This window comes from Microcaecilia unicolor, chromosome 6 (genome assembly GCF_901765095.1).
Source record: "Microcaecilia unicolor chromosome 6, aMicUni1.1, whole genome shotgun sequence".
Lineage (NCBI taxonomy): Eukaryota > Metazoa > Chordata > Amphibia > Gymnophiona > Siphonopidae > Microcaecilia > Microcaecilia unicolor.
In genome coordinates this window covers 10,964,385-10,989,941 of record NC_044036.1, presented here as the reverse complement: position 1 = coordinate 10,989,941, position 25,557 = coordinate 10,964,385, and the positions used below count along the sequence as shown (strand labels likewise).

Sequence of the window (25,557 nt, the reverse complement as noted above, 5' to 3'; positions counted from 1 at the left end):
CCAAATGAGGTGGGTGTTAACACTACAACCGTTATCTATGAAAGGCAGGCTTTAAAATTACCAGTATGCCACCCTGTTCAAGTAACAGGAATGAAACACAAGCCATAAGACATCTGTCCCACTCCCTGACAATTTAGAAGGAACTGCGAAACTGAAAACAACCACATTGTGTTTGGTACTGGGCTCATACAGCACACTAGATCAGTTGAAGCCTACCTCACTTGTACACCCATCAGACTGCCAACCATAGGAGCCACCTCTGTGGGTACTTAAGCACCCCCAATAGTGAACAGACTCCTTGACTGTGTCCAAGGAGAGGTAATTTCTGTCAGGATTGCTGGATGTCAGGATAGATTAATATGAAACCAGCTTCTGATAACTCCCCCCTCCCTCAGGAAGGGGGGATGGCAGATGGACCAAATGGTGGCCAGCTGCCTGCTAGCCCTTTGTTTTTGCAAGTACCCCTAATTAACATACCTTTGTCCTCTCTGGGCATCATGGTAGCAGGGCTCTCTGAGAATAATGAAAGCCAGACAGAGAGGCTCCAAAACTAGGGACTTCAAAGAGTAGAACCTGTGAAAATGCTCACCTTCCTTACATCAGGAAATTAAACTGGAGGTTGCAAAGGAAATAACTGACATTTAGAAAGGCTGGGAAGGAAAGAAGTTATTTGATCCCTCTCTGTTCCTGCTTTCTCTCTCAGAGCACAGGGCTCTGCTTTCTTAGCTTTCTCTGCTCCTCCCTTCTTCTTCAGCCCTACCCCAAAGCTCTCTCGTTCTCTTTCTCTGAACACACACATCCTTACCTTTCTCTCATTGATTCCCATCTAAACCCACATACAGATACAGCATTGTAATATTTACTTGTACTAAGTGCTGTGAGCCTATATATGTAAATACAATATAGTTTCTATATATATCCAAACCCATGTGGATTGTGTATTCTTTGGGGAACCCACTGCCTCTAAGAACTGGACCCGGGACCATATCTAGACAACGAATGCTGACAATTTCCACTGGGTTTAGCACCCCCAATAATTTTGAAAAGTTGGCTCCTATGGTGCCAACTCTGACTCCTGTCGGTGCCTCTCTCTGTATCTAGCTACAAGTCCTTTGACATATGTGCCATTTCCCCTGTGTACACAATCCTTACATTTCCTTAATTCTTGCAACCAATGAAAAACTTTTTCACAGCTGCTAGCTTGCAGCCAAATCATCTGAGGGGAAGCAAACCCTGGACTGCTCGAGGTATCAGTAGGTCTCGTGAGAGGATGTGACTGACAAATCCATACAACTTTTAATATTTCGTATTATTCCTTTGAGGCAGCTCACGTGACAATCCAAATTCTATAAACAGTCCCAGGAAACCTGCTTACCTCGGCCATGTTACTGATGACTATAGCCATGATAATGCCGTAGATCGCCACAGCTTCACAAAAAATGATACTAGAAAAAAAAAAAAGCATGATGTGTCAGTTTATTTAAAACACTTCTACCCCTAACACAGTGACTCCCAAATGTTACACTATGGCGGAACTCCTAAAATACTTTTTCATAGAGTGAGGAACCTTCAATTTTTGTAAACATATAACTTGGGGGGGGGGGGGGGGAATGGGATCACTTTTCTGTGGTTACAATCAAAGTGGTTTACATAGTATATACAGGTTATTATTTGTACCTGGGGCACTGGAGGGTTAAGTGACTTGCCCAGAGTCACAAGCAGCTGCAGTGGGAATCGAACCCAGTTCCCACAGGATCAAAGTCCACTGCACTAACCACTAGGCTACTCCTCCACTAGCAACATTCCATGTAGAAGCCTGCCCTTGCAGATCAGCAATGCGTCTGCGAAGGCTTCTGTTTCTGTGAGTCTGACGTCCTGTACATACGTGCAGGATGTCAGACTCACAGAAACAGAAGCCTGCACGGCCACATCGCTGATCTGCAAGGGCAGGCTTCTACATGGAATGTTGCTAGTGGAATAGCAACATTCCATGTAGAATCTCAAATAGGGAAAGGGAAATGGGACTTGACATACCGCCTTTCTGAGGTTTTTGTAACTACATTCAAAGCGGTTTACATATATTCAGGTACTTATTTTGTACCTGGGGCAATGGAGGGTTAAGTGACTTGCCCACAGTCACAGGGAGCTGCAGTGGGAATTGAACCCAGTTCACCAGGATCAAAGACCACTGCACTAACCAGTAGGCTACTCCTCCACTCAGTGGCGTTCCTAGGGGGGACGGATCGCCAATGCGCCCCGCTCCCCGGGTGCAGCGCGACCCCCCCCCCCGGGTGCACGCCACTGGGGGGGGGGGGTGCCGCGCGCGCCTGTCCTTCGTTCGTTCCATGCTCCCACTGCACAGGGAGCATGGAATGAACGAAGGACAGGTGTGTGCGTGTGCGCGGCACCCCTCCCCTCCCCCCCAGTGGCGTGCACCTGGGGCGGACCGCACCCACCGCCCCCCCTAGGAACGCCACTGCCTCCACTACATGTCTTGAGGAACCCAGTTTGGGAATCACTGCTTTAACACAATGAGAAAAAAAGGGTTTAGCAGACCGGACATATGACTCCTACACTCTGCTTCTACTACAGACTTCACAGAAGTCACTTCCCCCCTCCTAATACATTCTACTGTAATTACATAACAATAATGTCACTGACAAGGCTGGAAAAAAAAAATCAATTTAGCCCCTGGATATTCTTAGAAAACTTAATCTACATGATTACCCAAGTTTCCCAAATGTATTAAGTGACCTGTTGTGATTATCTGCCTCCCCCCCCACTCAAAAAAAAAAAAACCCTATATGAAAGAAAGAGACTGGGTGCATATCTTTGTAGGCGCAGCAAGTTACTGTAAAAGTAATCCATACAAGTGTTAAGTTCCCAAGAATGAGATACTGAAAAAATTTCTGCTTAACATAACTTCTACATACATTGAGAGCAGTCATTTCATTTCCAAACTGGTAGGCTTCCAGGGCTCTAGTGATTTGCTTCCTACATAGACATATTCCTGAGCTGACACACTCAAATGACCTTAGGCATTATTTAAATACTGCCCACACTGGCTGCTGCTTGGAAAGAGGCAGGAATTCTCTCTCTTCATAAATGGCAAGGCAAACTGGATATTTAAAGGCTCACTTGTTTGCACAAACATACCTGAAGTATGTTTTATTTTTCAGCATTTTGTATGCTGTCTTGCCTAAATATCTGAAGAAAAGTGTTGTATTTTGGAAACTGCCTAGAATTGTAAGATAGTGCGGGCTATAAATTTTTGAAATAATTAATTTACCAAATGGAGAAATTAACCACTTTGAGGTGAAAGAATTAAAGTTTGACTAATTAGCTTCTATTGGGCCATTAGACCTCTGACAGACATTAAGAGAGTGAACGTACATAAAAAGGTGCCCCCCCCCACCTCTTTTTATTGTTTTAGTTGTTCTGTACTGGGGGGCTGAAATTTAAAATGTGGGGTAAAATAGTCAAAGCGGAGGTATTTCTGTTTCAGAATTATTAGATATACAGTGTACTGCAGTGGTGTAGCTACGTGGGGCCACGGGGGCCTAGGCCCCCGTAGATTTGGCCCTGGACCCCCCTGCAGACGACCCTCTCGACCCCCCTCCCGCTGCCAACCTGCCGTCCCCTACCTTTGCTGGCAGGGGACCCCAACCCCCGCCAGCCGAGGTCCTCTTTTTCCGGCGCAAGGCTTCGTTCAGTTTCTGAGTCTGACATCCTGCACCAAGTTGTTGTTGGGTTTTTTTTTTTTTGGGGGGGGGGGGGGGGTTGGCAATGGCAGGGAGGTGAGCAATGGCAGGGGGGGGGATAAAATGTGCCCCCTCACGCCGAAGTCTGGCTACGCCCCTGGTGTACTGATATTTCTTCCTCGAACATTGTACTTTTACTTGGTCTAGTTTACTTGTTCGTAATGAAAATTATTCTTGCTTTCTGTGACACTGTTACCAAGCTATTACTGATGAATACATAAAGGACCTCCTTCAAATTAAAAAGATGAGGCCGTTGGTGAGAAATCACCAGAATCCAGGGCTGATCACCACTTCACACTAGCCAAAGGATTAAATGGTTTAAGGGGGAGACAAGAGGCATGCATGGGTGTGATTATGATTTAACCAGACACCCTTACTATTAAGCGCTATCCAATTACAAAATAACCAGTTTAGTCTGGTTGTAAACTTAACAGTTAAATGATTAATGGCAGATTTCTTCTAATGTTTCACGTATTACTGTATTTTAATTTGGGAAGGATCCATTATGGTCCGTAGTGAGTTGGCTTTATAAAATTACATGAAATAAATGCAAAAAAAAAAACCCTTTAGCCAGGGTACTCCAAAGGATAACTAGTTAAGCTGCTGTTTTAAGTGGCTAACGGTAATGAGAAATGCCCCCTGAAATGCTGCCCTAGCAGTGTTTCTGTGGCAGATGCTTTGGAACGCTCACCCACTCACGGATCTGCCTGCATTCACACCGCGCTGTCTTTTGCGGAAACCTGTTGCAAACCTCCGCTGCAGAGCAGGAGACTGTTCTCAGCAATCTTACACCAGGGTACTACATTCCCCAGATACTGCTAGAGCTGAAGGGCTTCCAAGTAAGAGAGAGAAAGTACCTGACAAGGTTTTTGGTTTTAATCCTGGGAGCTTTCACACCACCGCCAAGAATACTGGAGCCGGTAACATAAATACCCCTAATCAAATTTAAAAAGAGAAAAAGGAAAACTGTGAACAGCGTCCTAACCTTCAAACAATACACTTGGGGGGGGTCCTTTCACAAAGCTACGGTAAAAACTGGCCTTAACATATCCTTACACAGGTCTATCCTGCACAATTTATTTCATTTCATTAGCACACAGCAATTGTTTTAAATTTCTGCGCCAGCGTTTACCACCATCTATTTTGTAGGCAGTAAGGGCTTCCGTGTTACCAATGCACTAACCAGTTATCGTATGGTAATGCACACGCACTGACTGGTTAATGCAGTAGTACCCACTCTTCACACCGACACCCCCTTAAAAAATACAAAAAAGTATTCAGTGTGCTGTTAGTGTGCACACACCTCAAAACTAACACAGAACACATTAGCTTACTTAAAGAACCCCTAAGTGAAAACCTTAAAACCATGTTATATATATATACAGAAGGGACCACACTCGCAGTGAAACAGTGTCTACACTGGATAGGGGGAAAAGTGTCAACGAACTGTGGCAAAAACTCAATGGATGATTGAACACAGTAAAAAGTCATCATAGACTAAAAAAAAAAAAAACTTTTTTTTATTTTTAGTCTCTACTATAATAAAAGGCACCTTCAACGTTGTGAAGCTGACTCCGTGGCTTCAAGTGAAGGGTTCGTAAGGATCGTTAGGTTCGTCATCACGTTTCGACGTCAAGGGTGGTGGACCTATCAAAGGCGCGAGGACGGGGCCGAGAGAGATGGTTACAGAGTGACGAACCTGACGAAAATTACGAAACCTTCACTTCAATTAAGCCACGGAGTCAGCTTCACAACGTTGCAGGTGGGTGGCTGGAGGGGAGGAGGGAGGGAGAGAGGGGGGGGCAACGATCCTGGAACTGGGTGGGAGGCCCCTGCAACTTGGAGGGTGGGCGGCCGGACCCTGGAACTTGGAGGGGGGCCAGGCGCACCCAGAAACTGGGATGGATGGAGGCGGGGGTGACCCAGAAACTGGGAGGGGGGAGAGACCCAGAAACTGGGAGGGAGGGAGGGGAAAGACCCGAACTGGGTGGGTGTGAGGGAGAGCGGACCCTGAAACTGGGAGGGAGGGGGCGCAGGCGGACCCTGAAACTGGGTGGGAGGGGGCCCCTGGCACACATTCTCATTCTCACACACACTCTCGCACACAGACTCACTCTGTCACACACACTCACACATTCACTCTCGCTCTGTCACACACACACACATTCACTCTTTCTGTATCACACACTCACTCTGTAAAACACACGCACTCCGAGGAAAACCTTGCTAGTGCCCGTTTCATTTGTGTCAGAAATGGGCCTTTTTTCCTAGTTTATATATATATGTGTGTTGAAAAAGGGTAAATTAGGCCTTACCTGCTAATTTTCTTTCCTTTAGTCCCTCCGGACCGGCCCAGAATGTGACTGATGGGTTGTGCACGCCTTCCAGCAGGTGGAGACTGAGAAAAAAACTGTGACTCTAGCCAGCCAATAAGAGCCCTTGCCAGCTAGAGAAAGATCCAGTAATAAGGTACCAAAGCAGAAGGAAAGGCATAGAAGAAATAGAAAACCTGTGCATCCAAAAACCTGAGCAGCTACCGGCACATTGCCAACAATGGGTGAGTGCCTTCAAACACATCATGGTCCTTCATACAGGACATTTCAGTAAACTTCTTTGTTTGTTTGTTATTTTATTTATGTATTTTTATTTATTTTTTTTTTATTTAATATAGACCAAGAAACTAACAACACGGCTCCGAACAAACACAGATATCTGAAGGGAGGGATCTGGGCCGGTCCGGAGGGACTAAAGGAAAGAAAATTAGCAGGTAAGGCCTAATTTACCCTTCCTTAGCGTCCCTCCGGACCGGCCCAGAATGTGACTGATGGGAAGTAACAAAGCAGTGAAAATATGGGAGGGACCCTAGCAGCCCCGCCGACAAAAACGCATGCTTCAAAACGAAACCTGCCGACGACTGAGGACGTCGAAACGTCAGAGCTTAGAAAAAGAATGCAGAGATGACAAAATGGCCACCGTATCACTGTCTTGTGGAGGCCCCAGACCACACTCTGTCTACAAGACTATATGACCTGTTGCAGAACGAGCTCCAAAATGCTGTAGAACAAGTTTCCCCGAAAGAAGATAAGCCTAAGTACTCTGTACTTAAAATCATCGAGGAATAAATAGGTTTAGAGGCCATGAACCCTTTACGCCTATCTCAAAATACAACAAAGAAGAAGATCAACAGATGTAACCAGAAAAAAATCAAAATAGTGGATGAACCCCCATTTGACATCCAAACACTTCAAATGCCGCTGTTTCTCTGAGCCAAAAAAGGAACGTAATCAGGCAAGGCCATCAGCTGAGAAGCATAAAAGCAAAATACCACTTGGAGAGATAGGAAGGAACTGGCCGGAATACTACGCGATCGGCACAGAAGACCAAGAAAAGCGATATACACAACACCTGCAACTCCGAAACTTGCCTAGCGGAAACAATGGCCAGCAAAAATACTGCCTTCAAAGCCAAGCCTTTCAGAGTACAGGACGACAAAGGGTCAAAGAGAGGCTTAGTAAGAACTGCCAGAACGAAATTCAGACCCCAACGAGGAAAAGTACATCGCTAGGGAAAAGGAAGGAGATTAACCGCGCTCAAAAAACGCACTACAGCTAGAAAACTAGCTAAAGACCTCCTCCAGATACCATCCCAAAAGGACGAGAAAATCGCAATCTGCACCTTAAGAGAAGCGAAAGGAAGAGCTTAGATCAAGTCCCTCTACACAAATGTAACCTTACATAACCGAAGCACGAAAGGAGATTTGTGCATGAGCTTTAGCCTATCCTCAAGATCCTCCAAGAGCGCTCATCAATCAAAGTAATGAGCTAAGAAAAATAACCCCTGCTAAACAATTGAGGCCATTCAAGAGCCAGGCCGTAATACAGCAGAGAACCGGATTCGGATGAATGACAGGACCTCGCTGCACCAGAAGTTTGAAAGAAAAGTTCACCAAAGGACGTGGAAAACCGGCACACCATGGACTTCGAGACCACACCAGTGCTACCAAAATCAGACATTCCCTGTGTGTGTCGACCTTCCAAAAGAAGACACCCTATCAGAGGACAAGGAAGAAAGGCATACCTTAAACCAGCTGAGAAGCATAGTAGAAGAACGTCCACACTCTGCGCTTTGGAAATCTCATGACGACGGCAAAAATAGAGGAAATCTGCATTACTATCAGAGGACCACAGATCCAACCTGGGATACCCCCAACGATCTAGTAACAACCGCAACACCACTTAGATTGGCGACCACTCTGTCAAAATGAGCCTGTAACGACAGAGAAAAGGTGCTTGAACATTTAGGACCCATGCTACATGAGCCACTGAAAGAGCCACCCGATGAACGTGCGGCCCTTGAAACAATAGCAATGGGATTCACTCCAACGGTAGAGTCCTCATTCCTCTTTGCGGAATGATAAAAATATAACCGCTGCGACATTGCCCAAGATTACATGAACTACTCAGCCTGTCAGTAGCAGAAGAACCCTGAGGAGCGCCAGACGAATCGTTCTGGTCCCCAACCGGTCTAAATGATAATAATGTCTTCTGAAAAGACAGAGACCCTGACCAAACTGCTTCAGAAAATGAACTCCCCGGCCGAGGAGACTGGCATCCGCCGACACTCCAGACTAACAGAGATGATTCAAATGCATATCTTTGGACAAATGAAAGTGCCAAAGCCACCAATGTAGACTGGTCCTGACCTGGAAAGAAAGAAGCAAAGACTGATGAAAGGAAACCTTCTGAGATAACCATCTGGGCAGTTGCAACCTCTGAAGAGACTCCAAGAAAATCCTAGTGCAAGGCACTGCCTCCATCGGTACTGCCATGGTTCCCCAAAACCTGTAGAAACAATCTCTTTCCGATGGACTGAAAATCTGCCAGGAGTGACGAAGTTGAGCCTGGAGCGTGATGACTCGAGGCAACAGTAAACACTCGACTCTGGCTTATGGGAAACCTAACTCTCAGAGGCTCTATCGACTAAGAGGGTAGAAGACGGCTCCTGTGCCTAACTAGTATCCAAGATAGGAACTGCAAGAATTCTGCCCCCCGAGCTGTCACCAGAAGACTCTCGTGACAAGAGTTTGCCCAGAATAACCAATTATCCAACTGAAGATGCAACAAAATGCCCCTTTGTTCTGAGAGCCGCCACTACAGCTACCATAACTTTAGTGAACAAAGGAAACAAAAATCTGCAGGAGAAATAGAAATGTGAAAGTAGGCTTCTGAATGAAACAAGAGAAGTCAGAAACTCCCCTGACCACACTGCGACAAAGACAGGCCGCAAAGTCCCCCTTCGAAAGAGGGCCACTAGAGGTCTTGAGCGACCGGCAAGAAATCTAAAATCGAAGAGAAAATGGGGGAAAGACCTTGTCACTGAACTGTCCGAGGGAAAGAAATTGGACAAAGGTCCAGACGCCCACAGAGAACCGCTCTGATGGCCACAAGTTTGATGCGAGCCCTGGAAAGAGATACTGGAGTAAACTGAAATGCGTACCCTACTCGCATAATCTGCAATACTCAGCAATCCAAAGAAAGGTAGACTCGCCTCTCTTGAACTGGCGCCAAGCGAGCACCTACAGGGAGCAGAGGCAGTACCTGCACCCCTGCATTGCCAAGAGCAGGAGAAGCAATGGATAAAAATCTGACAGCAAGAAGACCCATAATAGCAGACTAATACTATAGTGCTATAAAAAGTATAACTCATGAGAATTGCCTCAAACTAGCATGTAAACTCCCAGTGACCTGTTACAAAGAACTCCCATAGAGATCGGAATTCCAAGAGATGCAACTGGAAAACGCTGCAGAAAATTAGTACCCACCACCTAAAGTAAAACCAGACATTTAGTGGGTAGTCTGGATGCAGATGTGGGTATTGCTGGAGACCGGACACACCTGAAGGACCTACAGAGTGTAAATGCTAAATAGTAGTAGTCTTAATAGTGCCCCCAGTGTGAGAATGCTTATGCTCTGAAAAACTCAATTAGGCTTGATTATAGGAATTTGATCAGCCAAAAAAAAGGAACTAGAAGCTGTAGCTGGTTCGACTTGGCTAATTAGGGCCGAGAGCAGGCACTGAACCAGAAAAATAGTAGCAGTAGTAGTAGTAAGAGGTAGGTGCCAGCTGCGCACCCATCCCCAAATGCCACTGACTGGACATGGCTCAGCACTGGACAAAAATCATAAGGACAATTATATACTGAGGCTGGAAAACTGTATCAAGAGCAGCGTATGCCAGAATATGTCACCCCACTAAAAAGTGGATAAAGGAGAGGGAGAGCAGGGGAGGAGGGGAAAGGAGGAGAGATATAGGCAAAAAATGCCTGATTATATACTTATATATACCGCTGTCCAGAAGGGAGTATAAGACTACAACCAAAGTGGCCACCTGCAGAGCTGCATGAAAGTAGCAAAAATAAAAACACATACAGAACCCACTTATATTCTATTCCTCTTGTTTTTAGTAAGTCTGCCTGCTAATAAGTTCCCCCTGCTGTTATATCAAGGATGTAAGCTCAATGAGCAGGGACTGCCAATTTGTATATGTTGTACAGCGCTGCGTATGCCTTGCAGTGCTATAGCAATGATAAGCAGTAGTGGCATTGCAGAGAGAGCAATGCAATGTGCTGCATGACCTGCTAGGTCTTGACCACCTTTACTCAACTGGTAAATACCTTCTCGGAGGCCCATATAAGAAACATAAGCAAGCCAAAAAAATCCCCTCAGCCGCAAGCTCCCGCCTCGTAGGCAAGGCACCAGACTCTCTCATCAGAATGCTGACAGTTGTCACTGCACGCACTTCTGCATCCAATATGACCTCCAAAATGGCGGCAGTTCCCGCCAAAATCGGAACCGAAGATGAAAACGCGAGTAGCGGCAGACCAACGGACTTGAAGTCGGACACCCCCTCCGACAGCGCCAACCGCAAAACGGAACCAGAACCTTGGACCTTTTTTGTTAAAACTGTGCAAAAGCAGCAAACACAGCTGTTCCTAAAAACCGCATCGCTGACAGAAACAGCGGCGGAGTTCATCTACAGAGTGAAAACAAAGGACAGGGAACAAAAAACAGCTGAGCAGGAAACATCTGAGCGCTCTGGAGCAGCCCTGCTAGTTCTTACCGCCCACAAACGGCTCTGCTAAGCCAGCAGACCGGGAGGCTCGCTTCTTTCAGTCAATTATTTAATTATTTATCATTTAGATTAAGCCGCTGCCTCTCCCATCCTCCACAGCCGCCCCCCTGAGGCGCTTGAGGAAATCTTTATATAGCTTAGAAAAAGCAAAAACAAGCTAGCAAAGTCAAATTAGCCAGCAAGAGGGAGAAAAGCTTTTTTTTTTTTTTTTTTTTAAGTAGCTGCCTCTCCCTACCTCTACAGTTCTTACAACGAAGAGCTGGAGGAAATTCACATCAGTCAGACTGCTCCTGACAACAGTCTGCTTTCCAAAGCATCAGAAATTAGGACAGAATGCTTTTACTTCAGGGAGGAATGGGGGGGGAGGGACTCGGCCTACCGAGTGTGACACCCCCGAGGCTCTGAGGGACCCCCACGGGTTTCAGGCTTCAAACAGCAGGTTTTTGTTATATCTCTTCAAAAATGCACAGGGACACAGACGAAAATTATACCAACACTCAACAAAAGAGAGAAAAGAAAAGTATAGAAAAGTCTGAGACTGAAGGGCTCACCACCTTCCACCTGCTGGAGACTGAGATTACTGGATCTTTCTCTAGCTGGCAAGGGCTCTTATTGGCTGGCTAGAGTCACAGTTTTTTTCTCAGTCTCCACCTGCTGGAAGGCGTGCACAACCCATCAGTCACATTCTGGGCCGGTCCGGAGGGACGCTAAGGAACAAGTCTTTATGCATCAATGTTCCTCCAAATCTTATAGAGTCAAAAAAAAAGATAAATTTAAGTAGACTTACCTTTACAATGTTGACTCCAGCTTGCGTGTTAATTCACGTGTGGTCCCAACGGTTCCGTTTCAGCTTCTCAAAAGTGGAATGAGCAGTATATGTCCAATAAAAGGACTAATAAGATGGTGGCTGGGCACATTTTCTGCAGTAGTGCAGAGAGAAAAGCATTTTTTTTGCTGCTTGCGCATCAATATTATATGTATTGTTTGATTTCCAGCAATCTTAAATTTGCACGCTCTGCGGTGTGGTTCCCCGAGGAAGCAACGTGAAATGGAACTGGGTGGGTGGGAGGGAGGGAGAGCGGACCCTGGAAAGAAAGATTTGGAGGAACATTGATGCATCTTACCTTTGAATGTGTGCGCCTTCGTCAGTATTGGCTGGAAATCTGGTCGCAGCTGGTAGACATTTTTCACCTTCTTGGCTCACTCACTTATCAATTTGTGATTCTCAGGGATCAGTATTACAAGAGTCTACTGACTCCTAGTGAAGGGGCTCTTGTTAGCACCCTGGTTTCTTTAGCATTGAAGGTAATCTTCTCCCGTTGGAAGTCTTTACATCAGGCTACCTACCAGGAATGGTGGAACTTAGTGCTCCAAATTTACAAATTCCAATCACACCTTGCAAAGAAATCTTCTCGTTTTGCTTCATATAGGGAAAAATGGCTACCACTTGTTGCTTATTTTGATACGGTACAATGATAAGTACTACATTTGATGTGTGTTTTTTGGCATGTGCATGCTTTACACTTTGATTTGTATTCTCCAGCCCTCCCTCCCCTTTCCCTCTTCTTCTCCTCTTTCCTCCCTCTCTCTTGTTTTCACTTAATTTGATTCTGAATGTAGATTGCTGCTTCTTACATGTGAGCTACGATATTGCCTTACTTTGTAAAATGTTACTTGCTGTTATGTTGTGAGCTCTTGATGGTGGTATCTGTATCAAAAATCAATGAAAGAAATTAGGCAAAAAAAAAAAAAAAATTAAAAAAAGGGAGGGGGGAGGGTTTAAATCTATGATGACTTTTTACTGTGTGCAATCATCCATTGAGTTTTTGCCACAGTTCGTTGAGACTTTTTTCCCCTATCCAGTATAGACACTTTCACTACGAGTGTGGTTTGTTGAGATTATCAACATTATCTGCAGTAGAATTGATCTGTGTGGAGTAATATATATAAGGGAAACACCATCCATTGCTACTTGGTCCCAGCTGCGTTCTGACAGACAAACATGAAGAATGAAATGTTTTTTCTCTCTGCACTACTGCAGAAAATGTGCCCAGCCACCATCTTATTAATCATTTTATTGGGCTCTAACATATGCTGCTCATTCCACTTTTGAGATGCTGTAAAGCTGGCTGTGTGGAGGAGATAAATTACAAGGAAAGTTTACTTACCAGGCAGCACCCACCACAGAAAGTGAGATAGCCAGTCCAATGCCAAGGTTTGCCCACATGTAGGGCGAAGTCTCTGTTAAGAACCTAAACAGGAAATAAAATGCACATTTAATCAAGAACAGGTGAACTATACTGATGAATTCATGACCTTTGCCTACCCACAAACAGTAACGCTAGAGTAGCAAAGTTACTTACCTGTAGCAAGTGTTCTCCCAGGACAGGTATCCCTAAAACTTGGGTGATGTCATCCTGAAGGAGTCCAGTGAAGATGATGCCCAGCGCACTATACCTTTAAGAGGCTTTTGGCAGTAGTCCCACCGTGCATGCACAAGTGCCTTCAAACCAAATATGCGACCATCAATAACATAAAATAGCTAAAAAAAAGAATTCAACTCAAAGGGGAGGTGGGAGAGGTATAAGGATACCTGTTCTGCTGTCTTTGGAGAACACCTGCTACAGGTAAGTAACTTTGCTTTCTCCGAGAACAAGCAGGATAGATGCATCCTTACACTTGGGAATCCCTAGGCTCACCAAAAACAACAGTAGGACAACAGAGTCTTGCAATGGCAAGACTAAGTTGAATCCAATTAACGTTAAACTATATACAAACTGAATGCAGAGGTGCAGCCTGGAACTGAATAAAAAGGGGCCTAGAAGGGTGGAGATGGATTCTAGACACCAAACAAATTCTGCAGGACCGTCTGCTTAAACCAATGGGGGCGTCGGGTACTTTGCTCAAGGTAGTAATGAGATGCGACTGTGTGGACTGACGACCACAGTGCAGTTTTGCAGATCTCCTCAATGGACGTTGACCTCAAGTGGACTACCAATGCAGCCATGGCTCTGACATTGTGAGCCGTGACATGGCTCTCAACAGTCAGCCCAGCCTGGGCGTAAGAGGAGGAGATGCAATCTGCTAGCCAACTGGACAAAGTGCACTTACCAACTGCTGCCCCCCCCCCCCCCCCATCCTGTTGGGATTGAAAAACAAAATGCTGGTTGGACTGTCTATGGGCTTTAGTCCGCTCCAGATAGAAAGCCAAGGTTCACTTGCAATCCAAGGTGTGCAATGAACTTTCACCAGGATGGACATGCGGTTTGGGGAAGAATGTTGGCAGAATGACCAACCGATTAAGGTGGAACTCTGACACCACCTTAGGAAGGAACCTGGATGAATTCAGATAACTACAATGTTATGATAAAATCGTATGTAAAGTGGATCAGCTACTACGGCTTGGTGCTCACTGATTCTGCAAGCTGAAGTGACCACCACCAAAAACAAGACCTTCCAGGCCAGGTACTTCAGATGACAGGAGTCAAGAGGCTCAAAAGCAGCTCTCAGCAGCTGGGTAAGGATGACATTGAGATTCTATGACAGAGTGGGAGGACTGAGAGGGAGCTTTGTCAACAAACTTCTCATGAACCAAACAACTAGAGGGCTGTACAGAGATGGGTGTGCCCCTACACAGTGGTGATAAGCATTGATTGCAGAAAGATGAACCCTTACAGATTTGGTCTTTAAACCAGTCTCTGAGAGGTGTAGGAGGTATTCAAGCACTTTTTGTGTAGGACAAGTGGATCTATGGCCTTGCCCTCACAACAGATGGCAAACCTCCTCCACTTGAAAGTGTAACATTTCTTAGTGGAATCTTTCCTAGTAGCCAGTAAGATTCTGGATAGACCCTCAGGCAGATTCAAGGACTGAAATTCTACACTCTCAGGGCTAGGGTCTGGAAGCTGGGATACAGAAGAGACCTTTCATTCTGCAAGATGCGGGTCATAAATAGTCCAACCTTTACGTTCTTCAGATGACAACTCCAGAAGTAGAGGGAACCAGATCTGCCTCGGCCAGTAGGGCACAATTAAGATAGTGGATCCCTGAGCTTACTTGAGTTTCAACAAAGTCTTCCCTATTACTCTCTATTCCCAAGCAAGCTCTAATCAATTACACTATGCACTCTATATTCATTTACTCCGGAATCTGTAACCAATCTCTCAAGAACCATGTAAGCCACATTGAACCTACAAATAGGTGGGAAATGTGGGATACAAATGCAATAAATAAATATAATAAATATTAAAGGGACGGGAGTATACGCGTACACAGGAGATCCCCCCAACAATGCAGGAGGAAGGCATACAACGCTAGTCTGTCATGTGATCCTAGTCTGGGGCACTACCGAGGGACTTTGTTGTTGAGGTTGGTGGCAAAGAGGTCCACTGAGGGGGTACCCTACACTCAAACTCTCACGAGCTATTCCCATGTAGAGAGACCACTCGTGTGATTGCATGATCCTGCTCAGCAGGTCAACAACAAGGTTTCTTTTCCCATCAGGTATGTGGCTCTGAGCACCATGCTGTACTTGAGGGCCCACTGGCACATCCTGACCGCTTCCTGACGAAAGGGGTAGGATCCCCTACTCCCCACTTGTTGACATAGTACATTGCATTGCAACCTGATTGTCCTTTTGAATTAGTATAATTTGGTTTGTCAGCCAATCTCTGACATTTAAAAGTTTGAAATCTGAACACCAGTTAACCAGGATTGCTTGACTAAAGGCCCACTGTCTCTGTACTGTACCTTTTTCTTTATTTCTCCTTCTGCTTTTTTTTAATTCTTTACTATTTTAATTTTTAATCTTTTCATTTCTATACCGCTTTTGCTCTGTGCTGTCAGTTTTAGTATAGTACATTTTAATAAACTATAACCTATTCCATATTGCCCACATTTCCAGGAGATTAATATGAAAAGTCACTTCCTGGGAGGAAGAAGTCCCCCGAGTGTGAAGCCCGTCTACATGAGCTCCCCATCCCAGGTTGGATACATCAGTGGTCAATGTCTTCTGGACAGGTGGAATTTGGAATAGTAGTCCAAGGATGAAACTGGATTGAATAGACACCAGCAGTAAGCGCGCTTCAGCTGTGTTGTGACCTCAATGACATCCAGTAGGTTCCCCGTGGCTTGATATCACTGGGAAGCTAGGGTCCATTGGACCCTCCTGAAATGGAGGAGTGCCAAGGGTGTAACATGTACAGTGAAGGCAATGTGGCCTAGTAATCGCAACATCTGCTGAGCTCCTTCTGAATTTTGGCCAGCTGGCAAAGCTCAGCAGCTTGCTCCTGTAGGAGAGTGTCTGCAAAGTCTACTACATTATGAACCAAGGACTGCAAGTAAATGCTCGTGCAGAGCTGGTAGTCCTAGATGCGGGAGACTAGCATCTAGGCCTGATAAACCTTCCTCCCAAAAGGATCTAAGTTCCGGGCCTCACTGCCTGGGGACACCGAGGCACGAGACCTGGAGCTTCTAGCCCTTTTGAGAGCGGATTCAACCACTAGGGAGTGATGTGGGCCACTGGGTCTTCTCAAATCCAGGGGCCTTCTGGATCCGCTATATGGAATCCACCTTCTTTGGTGCAACTTGCACAGAGAGAGAGAGGGGTCTCCCAGTTCTTCATCTGTGCATCCAGGAGAATTTTGTGGAGCGGAACTGTCACAGTATCTCAGGGTGGAGAATCAAACTCCAGGACTTGGAATAACTCGGCCCTAGGTTCATCCTCTGATTCCAACAGAATGGTATCCGCCAGATGAAGGAGAGGAGATCAGGTGGAGATGGGTCCAAGGGTATGCTATATGACCCCTCTTGCGAGGGGTAGTCTAACTCTTCCTCAGACTCCCATGAATGGTCCATGCCAAACTCAGCGAAATAGTCCTGTCTCAGATCTCTGAAAGGGTGTCCAGGCCTCAGGGTTAGGTGCATGCTTAGTTCTCGACTTTGAGGAAGCTTCATCATCCATGAGTTGTCGTGCACAAGGAGACACCAACACTGATGCCTCTCAAGACAAGGGGATCAGAAACCGCTCTAAAGGTGAAGCAAGGACCACGGGGTCAGAGTGACTAAGTGCTGCTGTGGCACAAGTGCCCTCGATGCCTGAGCACTTTTGGAGCTGTAGCAAACTTGCTAACTCCTCCCTCAGCACGGCCCAGAACAAGCACCAGTAAGGCTGGGGCCAGTGTTGGCATGGAGACAGCCTGCTGAGTAGTTGGAGCCGTATCATAAGTGGCGTCCTGGCTGCATGGGGGCTGAGGCAATGGCACCAGAATAATAAAGGAGGTGCAGTCCTTTCAGCGCCAATACCCCAGAGCTCTCTGCACCATGCATCCAAAGGGAACTGATGCCAATGCTTCTTGGCCTTCACCCGATGCCTGATATCAGTGCCAAAGAGGATGTCGATGAATTCACACGTGACCTTAGTATCGGGTGCAATACAGCTCGGTCCCAGCCCTCGACATCGAGGGAGGTGGAGACCTCCTTGATGCCAGTGCACTCCCAGACTATGCTCTGGAAGCCATTACAGTCAGTGCTTCTGATGTCGATGGACTGGACTTTGAGGTTCCAAAAAGTTCCCTCTGGCTGGCCTGATGTACTTTGTGCTCTTTTTCGCATTCTTTAACAGAGAACACAGATGGCACAGATAGGTCATGATGAGGCTCCAAGCACACCACACACCAGAAGCCACTGGGGGTCTTCTGGGGCTGACAAAAAGAACCGCAGCTACTACTATTACTACTGCTACAAATCATTTCTATAGCGCTACCAGCTAAATCAAAAGGCTTACCTCAAAATGAGCTCGATGCTCCGGCCCAAGGGGCCTCAGGAGCCACGAAAAACAAGAAATTTTAAAAAAGCCAAAAACATTAAGAAAAATATGAGGGATAAACAGAGGGTAAAAAAATATCAAAACATAAAAAATACCTAGGTGGGAAGGCACAACTATGTGAGAAAAAAGTGCCGAAATCAGTGAGATGTGACCTCTTTGTGCCACGAAAAAACAAGACTTGTGGAACCACTGCCAAAAGCCTCTTAAAAGTATAGTGTGCTGGGCAGCGTCCACACCGGGTTCCATCGGGATTACGTCACCCAAGTGTAAGGAATACATCTGTCCTGCTTGTCCTCGGAGTATAGATGCTTCCTCCCTTCCTGACCGTCTAGCACTCGCAGGCATTCACTGCAAGCAGCCAGAGAGACTGGAAGGGGAGAGAAAGAATAAAGTCCTGGCTGGAACACAAACAAACAAAAAAACATGGCAAAACAGAAAAGAAAAGAATCTGAAAAAGACACCAACCAACCCAAAAGATTAAAAGAATACACAAAACAAATGGGGAAAACATGCAGGACACGGTTCAAGAAATCCTTTCCAACATCTCTGCATGTGTGCATTCATATACTTGTGTGAGTCTTCGGTCTGTTCAGACCATCTCTTCCCTGTACCTCAGGTTAGAGGCAGTCTTATGGGTTTGTGTCCAGCACTGTAGAAATGATTAGTAGTAGCAGCTATTCTCAAACATTCCTTTCGGTGTGAAAATAATAATAAAGACGGCACCAAAAGGGACTCTGGGCAAGTCACTTAACCCTCCATTGCCCCATGTAAGCCGCATTGAGCCTGCCATGAGTGGGAAAGCGCAGGGTACAAATGTAACAAAATAAAATAGATATTATTGGAGATTCTACATGGAATGTTGCTACTATTAAGATTCTACATGGAATGTTGCTATTCCACTAGCAACATTCCATGTAGAAGGCTGCGCAGGCTTCTGTTTCTGTGAGTCTGACATCCTGCACGTACATGCAGGACGTCAGACTCACAGAAGCAGAAGCCTGCGCAGCCACATTGGTGATCTGCAAGGGCCGACTTCTACATGGAATGATGCTAGTGGAATAGCAACATTCCATGTAGAATCTCAAATAGTAGCAACAGTGGAGGAGTGGCCTAGTGGTTAGGGTGGTGGACTTTGGTCCTGGGGAACTGAGGAACTGAGTTCGATTCCCACTTCAGGCACAGGCAGCTCCTTGTGACTCTGGGCAAGTCACTTAACCCTCCATTGCCCTATGTAAGCCGCATTGAGCCTGCCATGCGTGGGAAAGCGTGGGGTACAAATGTAACAAAAATAAAATAGATACTATTGGAGATTCTACATGGAATGTTGCTACTACTGGAGATTCTACATGGAATGTTGCTACTACTGGAGATTCTACATGGAATGTTGCTACTATTGGAGATTCTACATGGTATGTTGCTATTCCACTAGCAACATTCCACGTAGAAGGCTGCGCAGGCTTCTGTTTCTGTGAGTCTGACGTCCTGCACGTACGTGCAGGACGTCAGACTCACAGAAGCAGAAGCCTGCGCGGCCACATTGGTGATCTGCAAGGGCCGACTTCTACATGGAATGTTGCTAGTGGAATAGCAACATTCCATGTAGAATCTCAAATAGTAGCAACAGTGGAGGATTGGCCTAGTGGTTAGGGTGGTGGACTTTGGTCCTGAGGAACTGAGTTCAATTCCCACTTCAGGCACAGGCAGCTCCTTGTGACTCTGGGCAAGTCACTTAACCCTCCATTGCCCCATGTAAGCCGCATTGAGCCTGCCATGAGTGGGAAAGTGTGGGGTACAAATGTAACAAAATAAAATAAAAATACAGTGGGGGAAATAAGTATTTGATCCCTTGCTGATTTTGTAAGTTTTGCCCACTGACAAAGACATGAGCAGCCCATAATTGAAGGGTAGGTTATTGGTAACAGTGAGAGATAGCACATCACAAATTAAATCCGGAAAATCACATTGTGGAAAGTATATGAATTTATTTGCATTCTGCAGAGGGAAATAAGTATTTGATCCCTCTGGCAAACAAGACCTAATACTTGGTGGCAAAACCCTTGTTGGCAAGCACAGCAGTCAGACGTCTTCTGTAGTTGATGATGAGGTTTGCACACGTCAGGAGGAATTTTGGTCCACTCCTCTTTGCAGATCATCTCTAAATCATTAAGAGTTCTGGGCTGTCGCTTGGCAACTCGCAGCTTCAGCTCCCTCCATAAGTTTTCAATGGGATTAAGGTCTGGTGACTGGCTAGGCCACTCCATGACCCTAATGTGCTTCTTCCTGAGCCACTCCTTTGTTGCCTTGGCTGTATGTTTTGGGTCATTGTCGTGCTGGAAGACCCAGCCACGACCCATTTTTAAGGCCCTGGCGGAGGGAAGGAGGTTGTCACTCAGAATTGTACGGTACATGGCCCCATCCATTCTCCCATTGATGCGGTGAAGTAGTCCTGTGCCCTTAGCAGAGAAACACCCCCAAAACATAACATTTCCACCTCCATGCTTGACAGTGGGGACGGTGTTCTTTGGGTCATAGGCAGCATTTCTCTTCCTCCAAACACGGCGAGTTGAGTTCATGCCAAAGAGCTCAATTTTTGTCTCATCTGACCACAGCACCTTCTCCCAATCACTCTCGGCATCATCCAGGTGTTCACTGGCAAACTTCAGACGGGCCGTCACATGTGCCTTCCGGAGCAGGGGGACCTTGCGGGCACTGCAGGATTGCAATCCGTTATGTCGTAATGTGTTACCAATGGTTTTCGTGGTGACAGTGGTCCCAGCTGCCTTGAGATCATTGACAAGTTCCCCCCTTGTAGTGTAGGCTGATTTCTAACCTTCCTCATGATCAAGGATACCCCATGAGGTGAGATTTTGCGTGGAGCCCCAGATCTTTGTCGATTGACAATCATTTTGTACTTCTTCCATTTTCTTACTATGGCACCAACAGTTGTCTCCTTCTCGCCCAGCGTCTTACTGATGGTTTTGTAGCCCATTCCAGCCTTGTGCAGGTGTATGATCTTGTCCCTGACATCCTTAGACAGCTCCTTGCTCTTGGCCATTTTGTAGAGGTTAGAGTCTGACTGATTCACTGAGTCTGTGGACAGGTGTCTTTCATACAGGTGACCATTGCCGACAGCTGTCTGTCATGCAGGTAACGAGTTGATTTGGAGCATCTACCTGGTCTGTAGGGGCCAGATCTCTTACTGGTTGGTGGGGGATCAAATACTTATTTCCCTCTGCAGAATGCAAATAAATTCATATACTTTCCACAATGTGATTTTCCGGATTTAATTGTGATGTGCTATCTCTCACTGTTACCAATAACCTACCCTTCAATTATGGGCTGCTCATGTCTTTGTCAGTGGGCAAACTTACAAAATCAGCAAGGGATCAAATACTTATTTCCCCCACTGTATATAATATTCTAACCATTAGATGATGCTGTCAAATTTCAAAGGGTGGATTTTTACTGTCTAACCACAGGATGCAACTGTCCCTGGGCAACAGGTATAGCTGTATTTTTCAACCACTAGGCATCAGTACACCAATAGTTAAATTACAGATGTCACCATACATAATATTAAAAGCTATACAGTTCTGCTAGTGTGTGTCAGTAAATTTACAACAAAGAAAATGTACACCTGAATTACTACATAGCCAACCCAACAGAGGAGAGTGTATTTTTTTTTTTTTTTTTTTAAAGACATTGGTGACCTCCGACTGTGAAGCGGACAGTGGTAAGTAATAAATCTTTTAACATTGCTTTCTCGTGTAGCCTTGTATTTATCTCTCTAAAGCTGTTATATTATATGTTATAGATTAAAGAGGTGGTAAAATACTAAACACCACTAGTCTTTCAACACTCCACAATACTGAGTAGTGGATATTTGGGACACTGGAGTGAGAGTGGAAAGACAGTGATAATCCTAGGGTGGTACAAGGGACCCCATTATTAACAAGAGGGGAGGGAGCGTGGCAGCAGGGAGGGAGCGTGGCAGCAGGGGTTAAAGGAGGCAGGTTGTAAAAAAAACCACTGGGAAAAAAAATGGATGGGTGAATGTCATCTGGAGGAAGGGGAGAAGTTGACAGGAGCAGTTCCCAAAGCTGCTAACTTAAAACATGTCAAATGTTTCTTATTTAATTATTTTGATACTTAACCCAGTGTCCCGATAACCCAAGGCAGGTTACAAAGCCAAAGCCGTTGTAACTTTGAACAGATTACACATCATTTGGTACCAGCTGCCTGTGACACCAAATTCTCAAGTTTTGAAGGTGAAAAATCTCTACAGCAAAAGGCACAAGGTGGCACATCTCATCTACCAGAAACTTTGTAAACACAACATCGCTGTACCAGAAAAGTACTGGGATCATTTTCCTAATTCCAGAGGAAGGAAGTCAACGCGAATAACCAATTCCTCAAATGAATATCAAGCTGCTAGATTGTGGAAAGAACTTTCTACTCAGATTAGACTTATATCAGACTATAAGCGGGAGGTGGTGGAGATGAAAACAGTAACGGAATTCAAACATGCATGGGATAAACATAAAGGAATCCTGTTCAGAAGAAATGGATCCTCAGGAGCTTAGCCGAGATTGGGTGGCAGAGCCAGTAGTGGGAGGCGGGGCTAGTGCTGGGCAGACTTATACGGTCTGTGCCCTGACAATGGCAAATACTACAAGCTGTCTCGCCTGAATTAAGCTAAGTAAACTTTTAGCCATCGGTTTGGGCATGTTTGTTGTATATTTGGTAGGATAGAGTGGGTATATAAATGTTTGCCTTGGCTAGCTTAGGCTTTGTGTTATCCTTAACTGAACTTCAGGTTTTTTCCTCCCGGGGGGGGGGGGGGGGGGCTCTTTTAGGCAGTCTCTTTTTCTGGCTGGGTCATTTTGGGTAGTTTGGTTTTTGGTGTCCGTTTAATTTATATTTTTAAGAGGGAAAGAGAGTTTTTCATCCCATATGTTTTTCTCATGTAGTATGAGTTTTTGCGTTTGGGTTTTTTTTCTCTTTTTCTTCCTTAAATAGGAACCTATGATATTAACCTACTCCTGTTTATACAAGGCATTGTTAATACTTTGGTATTGTCCTTGTTAGGAGGTTTGAGGTTCCATTTGTGAGATATATATTTCATATATGGGTTGGAAATGTTTTCCATCAATTTAAAGGGACACCTCCAAACTAACTTACATATATTAATCAAAGTCCTCTTATCAGGTTGGAATATTCTTTATAGAGTTTGTATTCTCCTGTAGTTGTTAGAGATACTAATCAAGGTAAGGTATAAACAAAATGTAGCTCATACGAGTTATCTTGTTGGGCAGACGGGATGGACCGTGCGGGTCTTTCTCTGCCGTCATCTACTATAACTCTTCAGGGGAAAAAAAATCTGTTCAGCAAGGCTTCTCTCTCTAAACTTGATTAATTTTACACTTTCTGTTTTGATATTTTATTGTACTGCCTGAATATTGCTTCAATTTCTTTAGTGTGATCCACACTGAACCTCTCTGAGGTATATGCGGAGTACAAGAAACATTGTAAAACACTAAGAGAATCTTGAAGAGAACGAAGAGGTTGTGATCACCTGAGACAACATCCCCATTCTAACAGAGAAACACCAGAACGGCCTTGATTCTAGACCAAGAAAATGTGACGGAAGGATACAGAAATATTTCCCCATCATTTTGGATACCACAGGCCTCATTAAAGAATTTCCAAGCACGCCTGGATAAATTGCCTATACACGTAATATCGTATGAACTCCAGAATGAAGCTCTCTTTGACAAGCATTAACAGTGAATTTAAAAGACTGAGAGCATACTCTACATACGCAGGATGCAAAGAACAAATATTGAGAAAACTTCAAACAGCCCAGAATACAGCAGCCAGACTAATTTTCGGAAAACCAAAATATGAAAGCGCAAAACCCTTACGCGAGAAACTACGCTGGCTCCCACTCAAGGAACGTATCACCTTTAAAGTATGCACCTTAGTTCACAAAATCATTCACGGTGAAGCCCCTGCATACATGTCTGATTTACTAGACCTGCCACCCAGAAACGCCAAAAGATCATCCCGAACTCTCCTCAATCTCCACTTCCCTAACTGCAAAGGCATAAAATACAAAGCACTGCATGCATCAACCTTCTCTCATATGGGCACACAATTCTGGAACACACTACCACGCAACCTGAAAACGATCTGCGAACTAACCGACTTCCGCAAACTACTGAAGATATCTCTTCGAGAACACCTACTGCAAGGACCAAAACACATGAATTCACACACACTATAGAAAAGCACCAATTCACTTTCTTCTGAATTCTCTTCCCCATACTTTCACCACACTCACAGATAAAACTGTTACACCCTAATATCCTTTCGTTATTGTCCTTTCCCTATCATTTCCCCATTGTCACATTCCATTGTTTCTATTCCTAGATGATATTTTGACTTTGTCTTCCCACAACTCTTCACAATGTACCCATAATCGTATTATGACCAATTGTATTTCTATATTCACAACGTACTGTAAGCCACACTGAACCCGCAAATAGGTGGGAAAATATGGGATACAAATGCAATAAAATAAATAAAAATAAATACCCTGGTTTAGGAACGAGATTCATTGCTGTCAGGGATCCCAACTTTGGAACACCCTTCCAGGCTAATTAAGATTACAGACATCATTAACAAAGTTTAAGACAGACCTCAACATGACCACACCTCACCTCTAACTGACATAACTCTTCCCTGTCTATCCTCAATTACCACTACTACTACTACTACTTAACATTTCTATAGCGCTGCTAGGGTTACGCAGCGCTGTACAATTTAACATAAAAGGACAGGCCCTGCTCAAAGAGCTTACAATCTAAAGGACAAGTGAGTAGACGATACGATGGGGGCAGTCAATTTGGGGCAGTCCAGATATCCTGAAGGTAAGAGTTAGGTGCCGAAGGCAGCATTGAAGAGGTGGGTTTTAAGCAGAGACTTGAAGATGGGCAGGGAGGGGGCTTGACGTAGGGGCTCAGGAAGGTTGTTCCAGGCATAGGGTGAGGCGAGGCAGAATGGGCGGAGCCTGGAGTTGGCAGTGGTGGAGAAGGGTACAGAGAGGAGGGATTTGTCCTGTGAACGGAGGTTTCGGGTGGGAACATAAGGGGAGATGAGGGTAGAAAGATAGTGAGGGGCAGCAGACTGAGTGCATTTGTAGGTAACAAGGAGAAGCTTGAATTGAATGCGGTATCGGATTGGAAGCCAGTGAAGTGACCTGAGGAGAGGGGTGATATGAGTATATCGGTTCTGGCGGAATATGAGACATGCAGCAGAGTTCTGAACAGATTGAAGGGGGGATACAAATACAAATGCAATAAATAAATAAATAAAAATCTTTTTAATGATGTTTTGAGCTGAACTTCAACTTTCCAATTTTCAGTCAGGGATCCCGCTGACCTCACAGAGCCTCCCCTTCCTTGTGTGTCAATATGACCCTTTCCTTTCAACACTGTAGTTCTAAACCCTCCTCTATATCTGTTCGTTTATATGTCTCATTTAATGTTAATATGTGCTAGTTTGTAAACCACCCAGAAGGCTGCCATGAGGCAGTATAGGAAATTCTTAATAAACTTGAAACTTATGCCAAGGCTGTACATCGCAAGCTGAAGGAGGAATGGGCTTCACAAAATAGATACCACCTATCGAACAAGCCTCCAAGGCTTACTTACCAGTGTTATCAGATGCAAATTTCAAAATAGTGTTGAAATATAAAAGCAAACATCTAAAATTCATCTCCAGGCCATCGTTAAACTGGGCCAAGTATTCCAATGGGTAAGGAATGAGAGAGGATTA

The 25,557-nt window shown here is 45.0% G+C and overlaps 1 protein-coding gene across 1 annotated transcript in view; it reads right to left on the bottom strand.

Annotated features, from left to right (window-relative positions):
• LOC115472885 (V-type proton ATPase 21 kDa proteolipid subunit) overlaps window positions 1-13,164 on the bottom strand; it is a 44,418-nt gene extending 31,254 nt beyond the window's left edge. Inside the window, exons 1-3 of the mRNA XM_030207373.1 lie at window positions 13,061-13,164; window positions 4,619-4,696; window positions 1,376-1,445 (exon numbers count right to left, since the gene is read on the bottom strand). Of these exons, the coding sequence (XP_030063233.1) occupies window positions 1,376-1,445; window positions 4,619-4,696; window positions 13,061-13,119 (207 nt within the window). The 5' untranslated portion in view covers window positions 13,120-13,164. The remainder of the gene's footprint in view (window positions 1-1,375; window positions 1,446-4,618; window positions 4,697-13,060) is intronic.
• Between the last annotated feature and the right edge of the window lie 12,393 nt (window positions 13,165-25,557).